The sequence below is a fragment of the Heterodontus francisci genome, chromosome 43, assembly GCF_036365525.1.
Source record: "Heterodontus francisci isolate sHetFra1 chromosome 43, sHetFra1.hap1, whole genome shotgun sequence".
NCBI lineage: Eukaryota > Metazoa > Chordata > Chondrichthyes > Heterodontiformes > Heterodontidae > Heterodontus > Heterodontus francisci.
Window position 1 is genome coordinate 20,404,257 of NC_090413.1, and position 20,314 is coordinate 20,424,570.

The 20,314-nt window shown below is 41.1% G+C and overlaps 1 protein-coding gene across 1 annotated transcript in view; it reads right to left on the minus strand.

Moving 5' to 3' along the window:
* The window catches only part of stxbp2 (syntaxin binding protein 2), a 59,462-nt gene that overhangs the window by 10,682 nt on the left and 28,466 nt on the right, over positions 1–20,314 (minus strand). Inside the window, exons 8-12 of the mRNA XM_068021116.1 lie at positions 16,832–16,916; positions 7,654–7,784; positions 7,022–7,129; positions 3,219–3,276; positions 244–309 (exon numbers count right to left, since the gene is read on the minus strand). Coding sequence (XP_067877217.1) covers positions 244–309; positions 3,219–3,276; positions 7,022–7,129; positions 7,654–7,784; positions 16,832–16,916 — 448 coding nt within the window. The remainder of the gene's footprint in view (positions 1–243; positions 310–3,218; positions 3,277–7,021; positions 7,130–7,653; positions 7,785–16,831; positions 16,917–20,314) is intronic.

Sequence of the window (20,314 nt, forward strand, 5' to 3'; positions counted from 1 at the left end):
TGGAGAGTCTGGTGTACCTTTATCAAATTTAAATAGGGCTGTTTGCGTGATTCAGAACTTGTCCTTTTAACTATCAAAAATGCCAAGCTAGCTGGTACAGTTTATTCAGTAGGGTACAGCTTATTAAGTATTTTGAACTTTTCATCTAATACTTTAGCTCTGCATTGACATGTTGCACTAAAATACATGTGCCCATTTGTTCTCCACCCCACCATAGAGAAAGTAAACTATAGTGGTACTCACTTTGCTGAGCTCCTTCTGATACTGAGGCATTTTCTTCAGTATTTGAGAAAGATCCCGCAGATTCGCCTGAAAGAAAAAGACAAGTTTTTTTGACATTATTTTTACTTCAATTCTCAAGACACTTGACAACTCTTTCTGGGATGCACCAATATCTTATGGGTTAAGTAGCAATTATTCATGGGATCGTAAGTACTTGACCATTTGTCAGTCATAAGGTTAGGTGGGTTTCCCGTCCACATCTGGCAACCACCTTCCAGCTGGGATCATGCAATAGTGGTCAAGAGTTGCAGCTGTGGGCAATTTCTCTCCCTTCCCCGAGCCCCATGGGTCCTGAGGCCAATGGAACCCCCCCCGGCTGCCCCAGCTGAAGTCAGCTAGCTAAGTAGAGATTGGGATACTGAAACCATGACTTTCTGCTTTGACTATCACACTGGGTGGTGTGTACTCACTCAGTGATCCATCATCTTACTATAATTATACACAAATGTTCAAGGTCAGCAGAAGGAAATATGCATCGATACTCAAGTGACTCAACTCAAGCCCAATGCAATTACTCCAGTAACTGCCCCACTATTGAAAGAAATCTAAAATGTTTTTCATTGTAATGCTGGAATTTACAGTCTGATATCCATAAAACAATTGGGCATGAAAGCAAATTCAATAATTAAAATGCAAAAATAGTTAGAAGTACAATTGCAATTTCAAAATTAATTTTGTGACGTAAAAGTATTTGCATGTCTGATTGCATGCATGCCCACATGCTGCAGAGGTTTATACTGGACACAAGTGCATTTAGCATTCATTTACAACCAAGTCCAAGTCCCACAGAGGGGCATATTCAGACTCTGCACAGTCCGTTCTCAGCTCCTCAAATGGGAAATCCTAACGACCATAGACAGAAGCGGCTGAGCAATGAAGAGTCATCGCCCTTTATGCTTGCTTATTGATTTTCCCCAATTTCAATGTTGAAAAGCCTGAGTGAATGGCCAAGACTAACCGAGTAAGATATCAGCAAGTGAGAAGAGGAAGAAGTAAATAGTGTGTGTTTAGGTGATGCCAAGCTTGACCTAAAGCCTGCGTATTGTAGGAGGCAGGGAACAAATTCCATAATTTTGAGGTCTCGGTAGAGAATGTTAGAGAATGAGATAAAAACAGAAAGTGCTAGAAATACTCAGCAGCAGGCCTGGCAGCATCTGTGGAGAGAAAAACAGAGTTAACGTTTCAGGTCTGCGATCATTCATCAGATCTGAAATGTTAACTTTGTTTCTCTCTCCACAGATGCTGCCAGACTTGATTATTTCCAGCACTTGCTCTTTTTATTTCAGTTTTTTTGCAGCATCCACAGTATTTTGCTTTTAGTTAGCGCAATGATCTTGATTTCAACATAAAGATGAAAGGTCCCAGTTATGTGGAAAATCAGGAGAAATTTGGATTTCCATTTGGAAAGGAAGCCTCAGGGATGACTCTGTAGCTATACAAGATAATTATGAAAATGGAAGAGGTCACTCCCCCCAGAATATTGTTTTAAAACAACTACAAGAGCAAGAGAAGCAGACACTGGTTAAAATTAATGCACGGTAGGTGTACAATATTTGCAACGGACTGGAGGATAAAGTTTAGTTTAGTTTAGAGATACAGCACTGAAACAGGCCCTTCGGCCCACCGAGTCTGTGCCGACCATCAACCACCCATTTATACTAATCCTACACTAATCCCATATTCCTACCACATCCCCACCTATCCCTATATTTCCCCACCACCCACCTATACTAGGGGCAATTTACAATGGCCAATTTACCTACCAACCTGCAAGTCTTTTGGCTTGTGGGAGGAAACTGGAGCACCCGGAGGAAACCCATGCAGACACAGGGAGAACTTGCAAACTCCACACAGGCAGTACCCAGAATTGAACCCGGGTTGCTGGAGCGGTGAGGCTGCAGTGCTAACCACTGCGCCACTGTGCCACACTAAAGTAGTGGAAGCAAAAAAAAAAACCCTGAATAACTTAAGAAACTAACAGATGCTGCAATGGGGGTGGGGGAGGCAGAGTAAATGTAGGATCTGAGTAAATGAAAAATGGGCTGAATGGCCTTCCACTTCAATAATTAGCTTATGATCTTCTGTAACGAGGAGGAATTTTATAACTTAATACTAAATCTGCAAATACTATAACTTTCCATCTAGTGACGTTGTGTTGATCAAGCAGAGAAATGCACACAGGTCTGGCAGCAGTGTCACTTTGGCGGTGGGTAGAATGTCACAGGACAAATTTCCTGGGACGTGCTGTCAGAACACTGAAGTTTCAGCACCTGTTGGCCAGCACTGCTGCCTCCAATATGCTGGTAACAAACAAACATCAAACCACGTTATGTTTTTTTTGAATGGTGAAAACAAGAAACCCAAAGGCATTTTGATGTGGCTGACTGTTTCATGGCATCACTACATTCAGTAACGTATTGACTGCATGTCAGCAGGTTCAATACTGCAGTGTGAATAATCTGTCTTTACAAAAATGTAGAGTCATATTGAGACAGTAAAGAATCAAGTTTAAAATGAGATACTCTTCTGCACGGCTTACATAAGAAACATTAAGGGTTTGAGATACACAAAAAGAAATCCAGTCTAAAAAGGAACTGTAGCTTATATTCTATCAGCCCAACTCGTCAGTGTTGCTGTTCACACCCCACACGATTCTCCTCCCTTCTATCCACCTCATCTCAGCCTTTCAGCATATCTTTCTATTCCCTCTACTTTCACGTACAGATTCAACTGTTTTCACTTAACAGGTTGCTCCTTTCCTTCGCTGGCTGCTGTTCCCTACTTTGTATGTTGTACCTTAAAACCTAAATGCCCTGACCCGCCCGACCAGTCCTCTCAATAAAAAAGGGGGGGGATTTTAAAATTGCATTATATTTATGAAAATGTTTGTAGAGGTATGGGAACTTGCATGAACATTCAAGAAAATGGCTTCTCACCTTATCAGTTGTCATCCTTTTGCTTTCACAGAATGTCTTCAATAACTCTGTTACTTTCCTGTACGTTATGAGGAAAAAAAAAATACAAGGCAGATATAAGTGTGCAGGCTCTTGCTCAGAAATAGGCAATCTACTTAACAGGCCAACAGACTATGGATAAATGCTAATGGCCCAGGCTTGCAGAACCTGGCTACAAATCAAACTCTCAGGAGAGGGGTTTGCACATGTCCATTTATATGATGCATTGAGCTGAAACATTTTTAATTTAATCAGCGTATCAGAGTAGCGACACTCAGAACAGTATAAATTTCCGCAGTTTCAGGAGTGCAGAGTGGATGCAGTTTACGCAGTCTGTAATGAGAAGCTGTACCAAATTGTATACAAAGTCTTTTAGTCCTCTAACTGAACCTTCTGAACCTTCCATCTTGCTCTTTCCCTCAGCACCAGTGGCAGAGCCTATTCTCTGAGTGTTCTTCTCGAAATCCGTGTGGCTCTCTACTTCAATCCCTGCCTTTCAAAGCCTTCTTGCAGCCTAGCTATCACCTAATTCTCCCATTATGGATTTGAAAAAGAAAAAATAGCTCTGGAATAAAAACAAAAAGTGGTGGAAATGTCATGCTAGGTTTCTCTACATTAGAGGTGCTTTACAAGTATAAGTTGTTGTCGTTGAGGTTAATTTATGCACAATTGGCACCACCTCAGAATAATCAGGAGTCCTCAAATTTTAACCTTTCAAATATTAGGGGCTGAATTTTACGCCGTCCCAGAGGGTCGGATGGTGGTGTGGGGGCCGCGTAAAATTGAACGGGAGGCTCCGGGAGGCCTACCCACCCCGCTTCCACCTCTGGCGGAGTTTAAGGCGTCGGGCGGTGGTAGGTAATGGGTCGCCCGCCCAAGTCCAATCAAGGGCCTTAAGTGGCCACTTAAGGGCCCTCGCCTGTGTCCACGGGTATTTTACTTGTGGCAAGCAGGCGTGCTGGGGACGTGAAAGGCCGCCCAGCGATAGCTGCCGGCCTTTCCGCGCCCCGGGCCGGGGAGGGGGGGGCGGTCATGGCAATCAGGCACAGGGTGCCCGATTGAGGGCTGCCCCTGCCTCCCAACCCACCCATGGGACCCAACACACATCCCCCCCTCCTCCCCCCAAACGACCACTCCAGCCTCACCAAGGAAGGACCGATCCCCCTGGTGAGGCAATCCCTACTTACCTTCCCTCCAGGGTTCCTGGAGTTGGCTGGGCTGCAGTCCCAGCAGTGGCCACCGCTCCAGGTGGCGCTGCTGGGGCTAAGAGCTGGCAGCCCGATGATTGGCCGGCAACTCACCGAGGCGGGACCTCCTCCCTCAAGTGGGTGGAAGTCCCGCCTCGGGGCAATTAAAGCCCGGGGACTCGTATAATACGGGACAGATCCCCAGGCTAGGTGGAAGCAGGTTCGCCACCAACTTTCACGTCGGTGGCGAATTCGCATCCACCCAAGGTACAATCCAGCCCTAGATATGGGGAATACAACAAGTGCAATACAAATTGGAAAAGAAACATTTTGTAGTTATATTCACCAAAGGTGATGATATACAAACAAAAGTAGTTGTACAACAAAATGTCCTGCACAAGGCTTTATCCTGGAAAAACTCTACTGATCAAAATAAGGGATAAACTGTGGTTACACTGCAATTGTAGACTGAACGTTCCATGGAACAATGTGAATTTTTGCATGACCGATCTACTCAGATTAAAAAAATGTTAAGTTATACAAACTGGAATGGTATTTGAAGCAGACTTGAGAATCTGAATTAAGGATTCAATGACAACCTTTTGTACTTCCCAACTTAATAAACTATTCCTCCCCCATCCCTGAATTCCTCCATGTCAGATAATGATGTGAGTGTTTCAGTGAACACCAGGGGGCACATGAAGGAGACCTGGCTTTCAGTGTATTCATGTGTAAAATTAATTAATTGTATGCTAATTCTTTTGCCATTGGAATATTGCAACCTCTACAGGGAAAGCAACTCAAAACGGGGGCATAGGAGGGTCTGTTAGAATTAGGCTCCAGTTTTACTGTTAGCGGTATGAGCCTACACATGTAGAATTACTACAGTACAACAGTGACTGTATTTCAAAAGGCCTTCATTGGCTGTAAAATGCTTTGAGATGTTTGGTGGTTGTGAAAGGTATAAACTCAAGTCTTTGTTCTTTTTTAAAAAAAAACCTCTATTATACTGACTTCTTACACTGTAGATGTTGAGAGGAAAACCACACTTGCCAAGAATGAGGCATATTAATTTTAAACTCTTACTGGACTATAAACATGGCTGCACCTGCATTCTAAAAGGACATGGGCTGGAAACATTTGCATTCTAAAAGACAGTTGCCTGGAGAGGACAATGGAACTGCTCCCTGATTCAATTAACCAAATAGATTTTGATCAAAAGACATTGAAGGTCTGAAAGTCAGCATTCTAGCCCCCCACTGAGGATGTCTGCTAAGATTGAAAGAATCCACAAAACCTCGCAGGGCAGGTTGTTCCAAAAAAGCAGCTAATCACATGACTGGCCTGTTGGCCCAGATTTGGTTTCAATTGTGTTCACAGAACAGTTTGAAGACAGACTGCAACTGAACTTGAAGACAGCGCATCTCTCTCTGTCTCTCTCTCGGACACGAAAAGAGACCGCAACTGGATTTCAAGATGATGCCATCTCCTAGTCTCTCTCTCACCCTCTCACGCAAAGGGACCGAAGGAAGAGATTAAGCCTCAAGACAGAAAACCATTGAAACAAATTTGAAAGTATGCACTTGGCAAGATTTAACTGCAACCAAAGACTTTACATCGAACTCAAAAGACAGTAAATGAACTCCAGCTACTGCTTCAACCCTTTCTCCTTGATTCTTTCTCCTTTTCTGTCTCTATCTGCATGAGTGTTTAGCGTGGTCGCGTCATGTATTTTTTAGTAGTTTTAAGGTTAATAAACTTGCACCTTTCTTGTTTAAATCTAAGAAAACCTGTCAGGTTGATTTCTTTGCCATTACAATTGGAGGGCAGTGATCAAGGATTCACTGAGGGGTAGCTAAAAACAGTGTTTTAAAAATTAAACCCGGTTACGGGCCAAACCAGAAAAAGGCTGAGAGGGAACCTTTAGACACTTTTCTCACCTGTTCGTAACACTGTGTGCTAATTATGTGGGTATAATTACTACTTGTTGCTCAGGGTTACATTCTTTAGAGCCTAAAAGAGATGGTTGCTGTGTATTGAAAATATGATTGGTAGAAGTCAAAGTCAAATATTGACAGGACTAGGCTGGAAACAATGATACTGCTTCCAAATCTGCTCATACTTTGTTTCAAACTGGTATTTAAGTAGCATCTTTCATGACCTCAATGTCTCAAAGCGATTTACAGCAAACAAAGTACTTTTGAAGTATAGTCACGGTTGCAATACATGGAACACGGCAGCCAATTTGTGCACAGCAAAGTTCCACAAACAGCAACACAATAATGACCAGATAATCTGTTTTAGTGATATGGCCACAACAATGGGGAGAACTCCCCTCCTCTTCTTCAAAATAATGGCATGGGATCTTTAAAGTCCATCCAAGAGGACAGACAGGGCCTCAGTTTAAGAAAAACAGCGCCTACAGCAGTGCAAAGCTCCCTCAGTATTGCACTGGACTGCCAGCCTGGATTTTGTGCTGGGAGTATCTTGAGTGGACCTCGAACTGACAACTTTCTAACTCAGAGGCGAGGGAGACATCACTGAGCCATGTCTAACACCAAGAAATAAATGTTAAATTGCTAATTAATACACACATACTTGGAGACGTCAGCAATGTGCATGTGACGCAGCTGCAGCCAGAGCTCATCATCCTCATCAAGAAGAGTATCTTTTACCCGTGACTCTGCAACTCCTGCAGTTTCATACCTGAAAAGCAAAGCAACAAGGTCTCCAAAAGGGTCTCCTTGAATATGCATTTCGTTCTCCCGTTTTCCCTCCTCACACATAACAAAATCTCTCCATTGACATTTACATTACTCTCATGGATATCAAAGCACCCTAGAAAATTTTACAATGAAATACCAAAATCAGTAACTAAAACCAAAAGAAACTTATAATTTTAGTTTACTATGGAGCCCTGAAAAACTAATCAACACCACTGACAAAAGCAATGCCCTCTGAAACACAATGAATTGGGAACAAATTGTCTCCAAGATCTTGAGTGGAATTCCTGAATACTGTGGAAAGATTTCACTTTTAGTTGCCTAGTTTTATAAGTTTTAAACGTTCTGTTCAAATTGGCTGTTACTGTACATACCATTACCCTCAATTTTAACAAAACCCCTTTATACCACCAACTCTTAACATAACGTACCACAGACTAATGGAAAGTATTTGACGAAACATCAATACAACTTTTTCTTGGAGTGGTTTTTAAAAAAAAAACTTACGAGTAAATATCTTGATCAATTGGTAGCAAATCATAGGCCATTGCCTGGAGGGTCAGCTCATGCAGGATTGGTGACACAGGGTCATAGCCCCGCTCGACTATCAGCAATTGAGAACGTGACTTTTCAGGACCCTAGGCAGAAAATCAGAGGTTTGAGTAAAAAGATATAACAGATACAAGATTAAGGCCATTCGGCCCATCTTGATTCATCTATCCAAAACAGGATTCCATTCTATACAATGAAATGAGGCCACAATATATTACATAAATCCTACTTACTGTCCTTATGGCTTAGAGACGTGGCATTAGGCTCAGAGTTATTGGTGTCAGTGTGGTAAAGGAAGAATGGCATGCAAATCTGCAACTTAATTTAGGATTTCAAATATTTCCCCCCACCATAAACCACTAGTACTCCATCCTTGTGCTAGAGAGCTCCAGACGCTGACCAAATTTGGATGCAGGAAGTTTTGGCTTTTATAATTGAAGTGCTGGGAGTTTTGAAAGTTTGAGCGAGCTCAGTTTCGTTGTTATACCAGATTAAAACCCTGTTGGCAGCATTATTTATGAGGGCAACTGGGACTCATAATTCCTATAAACCAAGGCTCTACTTCAAATAGAACTGAATACACAAGAATTGCTTTGAACTAGGGAACGCCATTATATGAAACGGAAAAACAAAGGAAAATGAAGTCACTTTACAAAGAGAGCTGTATAGAATATAAATAGACATTCAAGCATTGATCAAGATGTGTATCAGTTTTTAAAAAACTCAGTCCAGATTATATTTTTTTGCAGAGTCAATATTACTACAGCAGAGGGACATTTGTGCTAGAATACTGCCCTTATAGGTTGGAGAAGCGACTGTGTTTTGTAATGCTCAAAACTTGCAGGTGGAGGGTGCTATTGCACAGTAAGTCATCTTTGTAATCGTAGATGGAAAACTTCGATCACTAGCTAATACTTGGCATATTTATTTACTCACCTTTACTCCCGTTTAAGCTAAACAGAACATTGCTTTGGTCAGTGCTCCTATAGGTTATGAATTGTGCTTTGTGACCTCAGCAGGCAGTAGCCTGCTTTACTGAAATCCAAAAGTATTTTCTTTTAAAACAGAAGCATAGGAAAATAGAAAGGACCAAATACAATGATATTAGTCACAGTTCCCGAAAGCACCAAAGCGTGACTTTTATCCTATGGTAGAGTGGCAATAAATGTAAAGCAGTGTTTGAAAATGTTTCATGAACATTTCTACCATAAATGTTTTTACTAGATTTCAAACACCAAATTGAAGGAATATTTTTTTGGAAATACCAGAATCTGAAAAAGGAGACAATATCAGAATTTACAGTGTGCATAAATTGGATGTTAAATTTAGCAGAGACTGGGCTGTGGAAGCAACTTAAACAGGATGATAGCTGGTTTAGAAAATACTTTAAAAATGTGTAAACAGAAACAGAAGCAATCTCCTATAATGCTGCACCCTTATATATTAATGAGAGTTCTGCATAGGTATACAAGTATTTTTTTTTTTTTTGGCAAGATCAGGTCAGGGTGATTTGAGCTTAACATGTGTGCAGCCTGCCCCATGGCCTATTCCAGTTAGGAACATTATATTTCCAGCCTAGGCGTCACATACGCAAATTGAAGATTTAAGTCAGCCATCTCCCCTAGTCTGAACTGACTTCTGCTTAATATTGCAACTCAAATCCGCCTCCCTCGGGTGGAATCCTACGCTCTGAACCAAGATCGATGTGAAATTCTCGGTACTAGTCAGATTTAGAAATTTTCAGTAAAACCAAAAACTGGAATCAGTTTTGTGGGTATTGCCTTCTCTTATAGAGGAACTGTAGTTCCCTGCTATGGCCAAGCTGCAATTTGTTGTGTAGACAATCTCACATTAAAGCCCAAGTCCTGTCCAGCTACATCAGAATGGGTGGGAGCAGCAGGGAGCTGGAGAGGAGAGTATAGGCCAGTAATAAAAAGCCAAACAGCTGGCCTGTATGGTTGAATGCAGCCATAGTCAGAATGAAGTGGCACTCATAACTGCCGTTTAAATTTGCTTTCAGCATTTGCCTCCAGAAGGCTGCTGAAGCCCTTGGTAATGGAATATAGACTTAATTAGGTAGAATTTAGATATAGTTAATATATTATACCTTTAGAATTAAAGACTGATTAAATGGTCAGTTTTCAAGACTCACTGACATTCCCCTTTAAGAAGTTAGAATTAAAAAATTTCAAGAACTTTCAAGGTCCCTGTTAACAATAGAATATGAACCAAAATTATTTAAATGCATACAAAAAAATTCCCTCCATTCCAGCTGCTATTTGAGGGATTTGTTAGAACACCAGATGGTGCTAAGTGCACTTTATCGTTTTACACATACAACTGTACAAGTTTTAATAAAGAGCTTTGTAAAGCTGGGGGCTTCCTCGATAAATGTTTCTTTTAAACAAAGTACAACTACATTAACAATATGCACTTGTAATTAAACTAATATGGGAATACTCACCCCTCCCCCACCATTTTACTCTACTCTCCTGAAGATGTTGATTTCCTCACTGGGAATAGTCTACAAACATTCTCCTGTACCACAATCATGACATCATTATTCGTTTGGGAGCCTCAAACAGTAAATGCCACCAGGCATTTAAGAAAGTAACATTTGCACTGATAAAGTGCCTTCACAACCTTAGGATGCTCCAAAGCGCTTTGTAGTCATTAATGTATTTTTGAAGTGTGGTCATTGTTCTACTACTGAAAACATTTTAGCCTATTTGCACATAGCAAGCTCCCACAAACAGCTATGAGTTACTAGATAACCTGGTTGGTTTTGGAAATGTTGGCTGAGGGATAAATTTCAGCCAGGACACCAAGGGGATCTCCCCTGCTCAGCTGCATATAGTGACAACACTATTCCTGGCCAGGCTGGAGATGATTGGGTAATACCACCACCTCCCCCAACCCCAATAATCTCACCTTGCTGTTTAAACAGACTGAACAGACAGACAGTTTGCTGCATATTACTGTACATAGTTAGCCGTGCATGCTGCCTCAGGTCCCGCCTCCTATCCACTGGCTGACATCATGGTTTACCCCCTTACAGCTTCTCACTATACTTGCATGGTACCTTCATTCACATTAACAGAGGTACCTGGTTTCAAAAGCACTCAAGAGTTTCAGGCACTTATTATTCTGTAATGATACCAAACCTGAACAGCATTTTGAGCAGTTTGATGGACAGTGCTAAGAATCAGAGCAAGAGAACAAAACAGAAACAACTCACCAGGCCAAGTGAGCTATATTTTGTCAACCATTACTGACTAGACACTCAAAATATATGTTTCAATTCTTTAGAAAATGGCAATGGAAATAAATAAAAAGGGTCTGATGTAGGTGGACAGGACTTGGGCTTTAATGGGAGATTGTCTACACAACAAATTGCAGCTTGGCCACAGCGGGGAACTACAGTTCCTCTATAAGAGAAGGCAATACGCCGCAAAACTGATGCCAGCATGAGGGTTAATTCAGAACACTGACAGCAACATACAGACTTAAAAGTCACACTGATGACTAAGTTTCTGTCTGTATCTTTCTGAATAGGTGGGAGCAGCAGGGAGCTGGAGAGGAGAGTATAGGCCAGCAATACAAAGCCAAACAGCTGGCCTGTATGGTTGTATGCAGCCATAGTCAGAATGAAGTGGCACTCAGATAACAGCTGTTTAAATTTGCTTTCAGCATTTACCTCCAGAAGGCTGCTGAAGCCCTTGGTAATGGGATGTAGGTATAATAGGCATAATTAGGTAGAATTTAGATATAGTTAATATATTATACCTTTAGAATTAAAGACTGAATAAATGGTCAGTTTTCAAGACTCACTGACATTCCCCTTTAAGAAGTTAGAATTAAAACATTTCAAGGTCTTTCAGGGTCCCTGTTAACAATAAAATATGAACCAGAAACAAGTTGGAAAATTCATTTCAGCATCTCTGTTGCCAGGGACCTGGAGGATAAACACACACATTGAAATATCCTGTGTGTCTTCAGTAAAAGGTAGCAATAAATTTAATTAATTGATGGTGTTGGTAAATGTAGGTAGATTGAGGGTTCAACTTACCATAAAAACACAATTATAGATAATAAACCAATAACATGGAATAGTACTTACAGGAAGAGGTCAAGTAAACACCATTATAAATATTTTGACCAGATAAATGCTCAACTTCAAAAGCAGGGGGAATTCCAGTAAAACATTAAGTGGAGATGTTAGTTAATGATGCTTTCAAGATCCATATTTGGTAGTAAGAAAAACACAGACAGGTAACACCTATATGCCAGAAGGTCATATGACACCTTAGAATCAGTATAAACATGAGAGTATTTTAAGCAAAAATCAGAAGTGTTGAATTCCTCAAACAAAACTTCTCACCCCATGGTTTACTCAGGGAATTTAAGGTAAAAGTTTACTTTAAATTTTGATGGATATTCTAAAGATATTTTGCTGTAACATTAGCAAGGTTAAACTTTTGGATTCTATGTTAGAAATAAGGTTATGTGTTACATCTCTTAGTAATATATGATATTGTGATATACTTATCCACTTAAAAGTGTATTGCATGTTAAATTCTTTAATAAATACATAAAAGTCAATAAATCTCATGTAGCATTCTCAGGTGGCAGGACCGTATCTCCAACACAGAAGTCTTCGAGGCGGCCAACATCCCCAGCATATACACCCTACTGAGCCAGCGGTGCTTGAGATGGCTTGGCCATGTGAGCCACATGGAAGATGGCAGCATCCCCAAGGACACATTGTACAGCAAGCTCATCACTGGTATCAGACCCACCGGCCATCCATGTCTCCGCTTTAAAGACGTCTGCAAACGCGACATGAAGTCCTGTGACATTGATCACAAGTTGTGGGAGTCAGCTGCCAGTGATCGCCAGAGCTGGTGGACAGCCATAAAGGCGGGGCTTTATGTGGTGAGTCCAAGAGACTTAGCAGTTGGCAAGAAAAAAAGACAGAAGCGTAAGGGGAGAGCCAACTGTGTAACAGCCCTGACAACCAATTTTATCTGCAGCACCTGTGTAAGAGTCTGTCACTCTAGAATTGGCCTTTATAGCCACTCCAGGCGCTGCTTCACAAACCACTGACCACCTCTAGGCGCTTATCCATTGTCTCTCGAGACAAGGAGGCCAAAGACGAGAAGCATTCTGTATACAACTACAAGAATCCCCCCTCTGTCTCTTTGGGTGGAGAGATACATATTGAAAAGAGTTTCCCAGACCCTTATAATATCTGGGATATTTACGACTTAGACATAATTATTAAGAATAGGCTATCCGAAGGATGGTAATATTGTAGGTAGGTCTTGCTTTTTGTTGAGGTCCAGTATTCTTCTTAAACCTGGTTTGATGTAGGAGACTTTTCTCCCGAAGTTCATGTGTCCTCAGTGGGTCTGGAGGCTTGAGAGAAAGATGGGAGCATAGAGGAGAGGTCTTTTCACTCCAGGAGCAAACAGTTTGAACTGGAGGAAAGACTCTTTGTATAATTCAGAAAAACCCAGGTTGCCAAGTAGGTTAGTCATGTGACTAGCTGGTCTGACCACGTCTGTTTGTGGATTCTCTTGTCTTAGCCAGCCCTGGAATCTCTCTTCTTACACATAAAACCTGGTGCTCAAAGTCCATTGTGGGTTAAATTGGAGCAGGGAATAGCCCCTTTGTCCCTCCAAGCACTGTCCGTTAGTATGCAAAATATTTTTTCCAGTCATGGCTGATCCATTTAACAAGTCATTTCCTTGCTCCAGCAACAGTTTAAAATCAATGTTCATGACAAAATTAATATGCCTCATTCTTGGCAGGTGGGGGCCTGCATGACAACACTATCAGCTAGGAGTACAGACTGTAATAAAGTAATGAACCCAGTTAATTAACTAGCCACACCTTCTCCAACTCTTCCATTTACCCAATACATTGAACTAAATACATAAACATTCAAGCAACAGCCCCATACATGGCAATTTATTAGGCACTCTCTTGGTAGGCTTGGGTATGGAATAAATTACAACCAACCAGTGTTGTGAAGGCACTCAGCGGCTGGTTCTGGTCCGAGTTGCTCAATAGTGTGTTCTGACCTGGGGAGCAGTTTTAGTTGAGCCCAGTCTTCGCTTCAGGTGCTTTCGATCTCTGAACCCTGCATGCTTCAGAATGATTTAGTGTCTTTAAATCTCATTTAACTGTCATCACACAAGCGTGCACTTGGCTCAGTCAGAAGCTTCAATCTAAGACTTGAGCACATAGCCTAGGGTGGCAGTTCAGTGTATTGATGAGGGGAGTACTACATTGTTAGAGGTACTGTCTTTCAGATGAGATGTTAAACAGAGGTCTCTTTTGCCTACGTAGGTGGATGTAATATATCCAATGTCACTACTTGACAAAGAGCAAGAAGCTCTCCTGGGTCCTGGCCGACATTTATCCCTAAACTATCAGCAATGCAGATTAACTGGTCATTTATTTCATTGTGGCTTATGGGACCAAATGGCCCGCGAAACAGCTGTGACTATTCTTCAGTAATAGTTCATTGGCCTTGAAACTCTTTGGGATATTGTAAGGATTCAAAAGGCGGCATATAAATTCTGATTCATATCCCAATTCCATATTGACTCCAATAATAAAAATGTGCAATGTCCCCTGTTAGGACGGTCATCTTGTCACTGTTCTCACCCCTCCCATTTATTGATCCCTCTCTCTACGTCTTAACTTTTACTTTGAATCTTTCAAATAAGTTGAAAAAATAAATTACATTCAAGCCTCCAGAAATATTTAAATGGCACAGTACATTTAAATAAATGCTTTTCTCCTATTCTGCCGACACTTCACAATTTCATGCATAGAGTGCACAATTTGAAAGTCCTGAAGGAGTACAGTGCACACCTGTCAGTTTTACAATAGAGAGGAGGCTTTGCAAAATGTATAAGTCAATGCCACTTTCATTTAAAATACCACCGAATGTAGAAAGCTATTACTAAGAACTGGCCCTGTATCTGCTGGAAGAGAGACACAGAGTAACATCCAGAAATAAACGCATGGTTATTTACCCTTGGCTGAAATGTAATGATTGCTCGTACATATTCTGGAAGAAAAGAACAGGAAACTGGAGGTGGACAAGGAAGGGACAGAAGGAAAGAGAAAAGAAAACAGTTTAAAAAGAGAGTTAGGAAGTAAGAAACACTGTAATGCAGACCGATAAATTGAGACCCAACCCCATCATGTTCACTTCATACAATCTTTCCAGAGAGCTCTGATCTTCACACACATTTATACATAACTTTTAACACAGTCGACAAGATGAAGTCTATTTTTTTTTAAATTACTAGTTGATCTCCTGTGGTGTTGTTCACAGGTAGGCTGCAGCATGCTTGCAGCATTTAGATGTTAACATGCACTGTCATTGCTTAAGCACTCTCTCTGGGGAAACCTGGGTAATTGAGACAGACCTGTAATCATAATCGCTTGCACCTTTCAGGTCAATGCCCTGGTTTTATTTTGAGAAAAGATTATTGTCTAGCTGAAAAGCAGCTCTTAATGTTCACCTTTCCTTATCATTTCAGTTTATGTAAAAGAAAATACTTAAGTGTTCTCAGAAAGATGGGGGTCAAGTCTAACTGGTTCATTATCAAAATGGCCATTATTTGTCACATTAAGATTTTGCAGCAACAGTTGGAAATGGAAGAAAACCCAGAATCAGAAGTCAACTAAATTTTCAGGAAGAGGGGAAGAGTACAAAAAGAATTACTCGCGCCTACTTGAGGGTACGGACTCCTGTTGGGGTTACATTTCCCAGGTGATAGACCTCTGCTAAGTGGGCATTCTTCATCTGGGAGCCAAGGCAAGTGAGTACTGACAGACTATTCAACTTCAGAGGGCATCATGTCAGAATCCAGTACTGTTGGCACCTAATGTCCATAAATTTCGAACAGGTATTTCTGGAAAGCAGTCATTAGCGGGAGCCCTGACTGATTTTCCTCCTCCTTAGTCTTTACCCACTAGGCCACATGGTAGCGACCTGTGTTGGGAGAGCAGCAGAAGGTAAGGAGGAGGAGGTATACACTTTGAGGTACGAGATATTTCAATTTTTATTCTGCTTCACCCTTCTTTATCTAAATATTTAATTTCATGGAATTGTTTGACTGAAACCTTCACAGTGCCTGCAGGTCAAATCTCACTGGCACTGTCCATGGCGACAAACAAAGAGCCAGCCGAGCCAGCAAAATGCAGCACTACTAATGCAGCCAAAGGCTGTAGAACTTAACGCTACAGAACGTTACAAAGCTAAATAGTAATTCCAACCAGAGCTCATTTAAAAAATGTTTATAAAAACATTGAAAGCTGCAGTCTCAGGGAATCAAGGGATATGGCGAGCAGGCAGGAAAGTGGAGTTGAATCCCAAGATCAGCCATGATTGTTTTGAATGGCGGAGCAGGCTCGATGGGCCATATGGTCCACTCCTGCTCCTATTTCTTGTGGCCTTGTATTCTAGTAACACGAGGGCAAAAACTCTGACTCAGAGCAGCTGCTAAATCCGTGTAGGTGACAAGAGTATTGAGTTTAGAAACAGAGCTAAAAGCAGAAAATATAATTGCCGTGACATTCTGAGTCAGTGGCTTTATACTACTAGTTCAGCGTCTGTACACTTCAGGCAGTGTAATGCCCTGTCAGCAAGCTGTTCCATGAGGTTATTGAGAATACCCTCGAGAGGTGACTCTTCAATGCCTCTTTGTCCCTTAACACCACCCTGGCTACTCAATGGCAGTAATGAGGCACCTCCCAACCACAGAGACATGCTTCAACATGCACAGATTTTAAAGCAGTTTTAAAAAATACTTCAAAAAGAAAATTATACCAAAATATTCCAAGAGGATTTAATTTATAACCAATGATTTTATAAGTGATTACGTTTGACATTTTAGCATAAGGACTACCAAGTATAAAGCCATGCTTTTAAAGACCAATTTTAATGTATTCCTTTAAACCCGACATTCTCACTGCTGTCTGTCAGCGGGAATTACACTTGCCCCCAGTGTTGTTGACTTTATACATACTTTCAGCAAAAGGCAGAAAGTGAAAATTAAAACGACAGAGTGGATAATCAGTTGAATAAATCAGTGATGACATTACTCACCTCCCCCATGCTGGGATTATCAGCTTTGTATGCATTCAGTTTGTCGTGAATTAGATTTGCAAGTGTTGAATTGATTTCTGGGCCCCTAGAAACAAGACAAAAAGGTAAAATTCACACCTCAAGCAACGTGCTTTATCACGTTTTAGAAGTCACTGGCTGTGTGGCAAGGGGTAGGCAAAGGGGCTAACATTAGGCTCAAGCCCTTCATTCAGCCAGTTAAAGATCAAGAGTAAACTGGAGTAGAATTGAGTAGGCTACAGTACTTTGGTCACACAAAATTGTTAAGATGTCAATATTCCATCCCCAGAATTTAATTTGTCAAGCAACTGTTCCAATTTCTGGCACACACCAAAGGAATACCATTCCTGAGAAATAGCTTTAGCTGGCTATATCAGCAAACACACCCAAGCCAAAAAATGCAAGATTCAACTGTAAAGTTTCCACTCCTCTTCCAATCTTTAGACAGCAACCCTTCCCCATTTACTGCATCAGTGCACATTTTCAATTTCCTACACAGGGCATCTTCCTGTGCATGATATATTACCAACATATAAGGAAAGCTTTTGCGCTGTGGGCATGCAGCCACTAGAAGCTAGCTAATGACTATCCAAGCTCAATTCACAACAGACTTTTGAGGAGACTTTTACTGCATCGGTCTGCTGAATGGCCTTTTTCTGTGCTGTACGATTTCATGATTCTACAAAGGGACGTTGTATAATCCACTGAACTGAGAAGTCCCTCAAATTGCAGTTTTTAAAATATAGGAACATAGGAAAATAGGACAGGAGTAGGCTATTCAGCCCCTCAAGCCTGTCCCACCATTCAATGAAATCATGGCTGATCCGCGGCCTAACTCCATATCCCTGCCTTTGGCCCATATCCCTTAATATCTTTGCTTAACAAAAATCACACACTCTCAGATTTAAAATTAACAACTGTTCTAGCTTCAACTGCTGGTTGTGGGAGAGTGTTCCAAACCTCTACCACCCTTTGCATGAAGAAGTGCTTCCTAACATCTCTCCTGAATGGTCTGACTAATTTTTGGGCTATACCCCCTAGTTTTAGAATCTCCAACCAGTGGAAATAGTTTATCTTTATCTAGCCTGTCTTTTCCTGTTAATATCTTGAAGACTTCAAATCAGATCACCCCTTAACCTTCTAAATTCTAGCGAAAACAGGCCTAATTTGTGTAATCTCTCCTCGTAACTTAACCTCTGTAGTCCAGGTATCATTCCTGTAAACCTATGTTGCATTCCCTCCAAGGCTAATATATCCTTCCTAAGGTGTGGTGCCCAGAACTGCTCACAGTACTCCAAGTGGGGTCTAACCAGGGTTTTGTACACCTGCAGCATAACCTCTGTCTTTATACTCCATTCCATTAGCCTTTTTGATTATTTTCTGCACTTGCTCGTGGCATTTTAAAGATTTATGCACCTGAACCCACAAGTCTCTTTGGACATCCACTGTACTTAACCTCTTCCCATTTAGAAAGTACCCTGCTCTATCCTTTTTTGGTCCAAAATGGATAATCTCTCACTTGCCCGCATTGAAATCCATCTGCCACAGTTTTGCCCATTCACCTAGTCTGTCAATATCTCTTTGCAATTTTATGCTATCTAGACTGTCTACAATGCCGCCTGACTTTGTATCAGCAAATTTGGATATATGACTTACTATGGCATCATCTAAGTCGTTAATGAATAAGTGAATAATTGAGGCCCCAACACAAATCCCTGTGGGACACCACTAGTCACATTCTGCCAATCAGGGTACTTATCCATTATCCCCACTCTCTGTCGCCTACCACTCAACCAACTTCCTAACCATGTCAATAATTTGCCCTCAACTCCATGGGCTTCTACCTTCGTTAACAGTCTCTTATGCGAGACTTTATCAAATGCCTTCTGGAAGTCCATATAAATAACATCCATGGACACTCCCCAGTCACCTCTTCAGAAAATTCAATGAGATTTGTCAGGCATGACCTTCCAGTCATGAATCCATGCTGGCTGTCCCTGATTAACTGAAATTTTTCTAGGTGTTCAGTCATCCTATCCTTGATTATAAGACTCCAGCAACTTGCCAACCACAGATGTCAGGCTAACTGGTCTGTAATTTCCTTGGTTCCCCCTTTCACCCTTCTTAAAAAGTGCAGTGACATGTGCAACTTTCCAATCCAGAGCGACCACTCCTGAATCTAGGGAACTCTGAAAGACTATAGTTAGGGCATTTACAATGTGCTCCCCTACTTCCTTTAACATCCTCAGATGGAAACAGTCAGGTTCTGGGAATTTCTCACTCTTTAGTTCCATTAATTTCCTTGTTACTGATGATTTACTTAGGTTAATTGTATTAAGTCCCTGTCCCCTATCAGCTATTAATTTTTTTGGGACTTCCAGCAAGTTATCCTCCTTTTCAACTGTAAATACTGAGGCAAAGTAATTGTTCAACATGTCTGCCATTTCCCCATTATCAATGACAATATCTCCATTTTCAGCTTTTAGTGGGCCTACATTGCTCTTGACCACCCACTTTCTCTTTATGTAACTATAAAATTTCTTCTTATTGATTTTGATGTCCCTTGCAAGTTTCCTTTCATAATCCCTTTTAGTAGCTCTTATAAGCTGCTTTGTGACCCTTGGCTGGTCTTTGTATTGATCCCATTCGGCCGGATCTGTGCTGCGTTTCGCATTTTTGTAAGGCTTTTCTTTTTGTTTTATGCTATCCCTAATCTCTTTAGTTGTCCATGGCTGTTTTTTCTCTCAGGGGTTTCTTTAAATATTCTCCACTGTTCTTCAGTCGTTTGACCCATTAACAGATCTACCCAGTTTACCGTGGACAGTCTCTGTCTCATCCCAGTAGTCAGCTTTACCCAAGTCTAAAATTCTAGTAGCTGATTCGTGCTTTTCACTTTCAAATGCTACCTTGAATTCGATCATGTTGTGATCATTATTTGATAAATGTTCACGCACAGTTAGGCTACTCATTAAATTTGGCTCATTGCTCATAACTAAATCTAATATTGCCTGTCCTCTTGTTACATCTAGGGCCTATTGCTGTAGGAAACTATCCTGGGCACATTCCAGAAATTCACTACCTTTCTGACAGGTGCTAGTCTGCCTCTCCCAATCTATGTGCAAGTTAAAATCCCCATTAATACCACCCTGCCTTTGTTACACACTTGCCTAATTTGTGCATTTATACAATCTAACACCTCAGAACTGCTACCAGGGGGTCTATACACAACACCTATTAGTTTTAGATTGAAAAAATACATTTTGAATTAATTGTAGGGAGAAAATGGAAACCCGCTATATTTGTATTCCATGTCACCTGCTTTTTTAGGTTGGGAAGCTTGACAGGAGAGCGACTACAAGTACTAAAATGCTATTTTGCATTTATGTACCAGCTATAACCTAGAAAAATATTCCAAAGTGCTTCAAAGAAGCATGAAGAAAATGGATAGAGCCAAAAGGAGGAAAG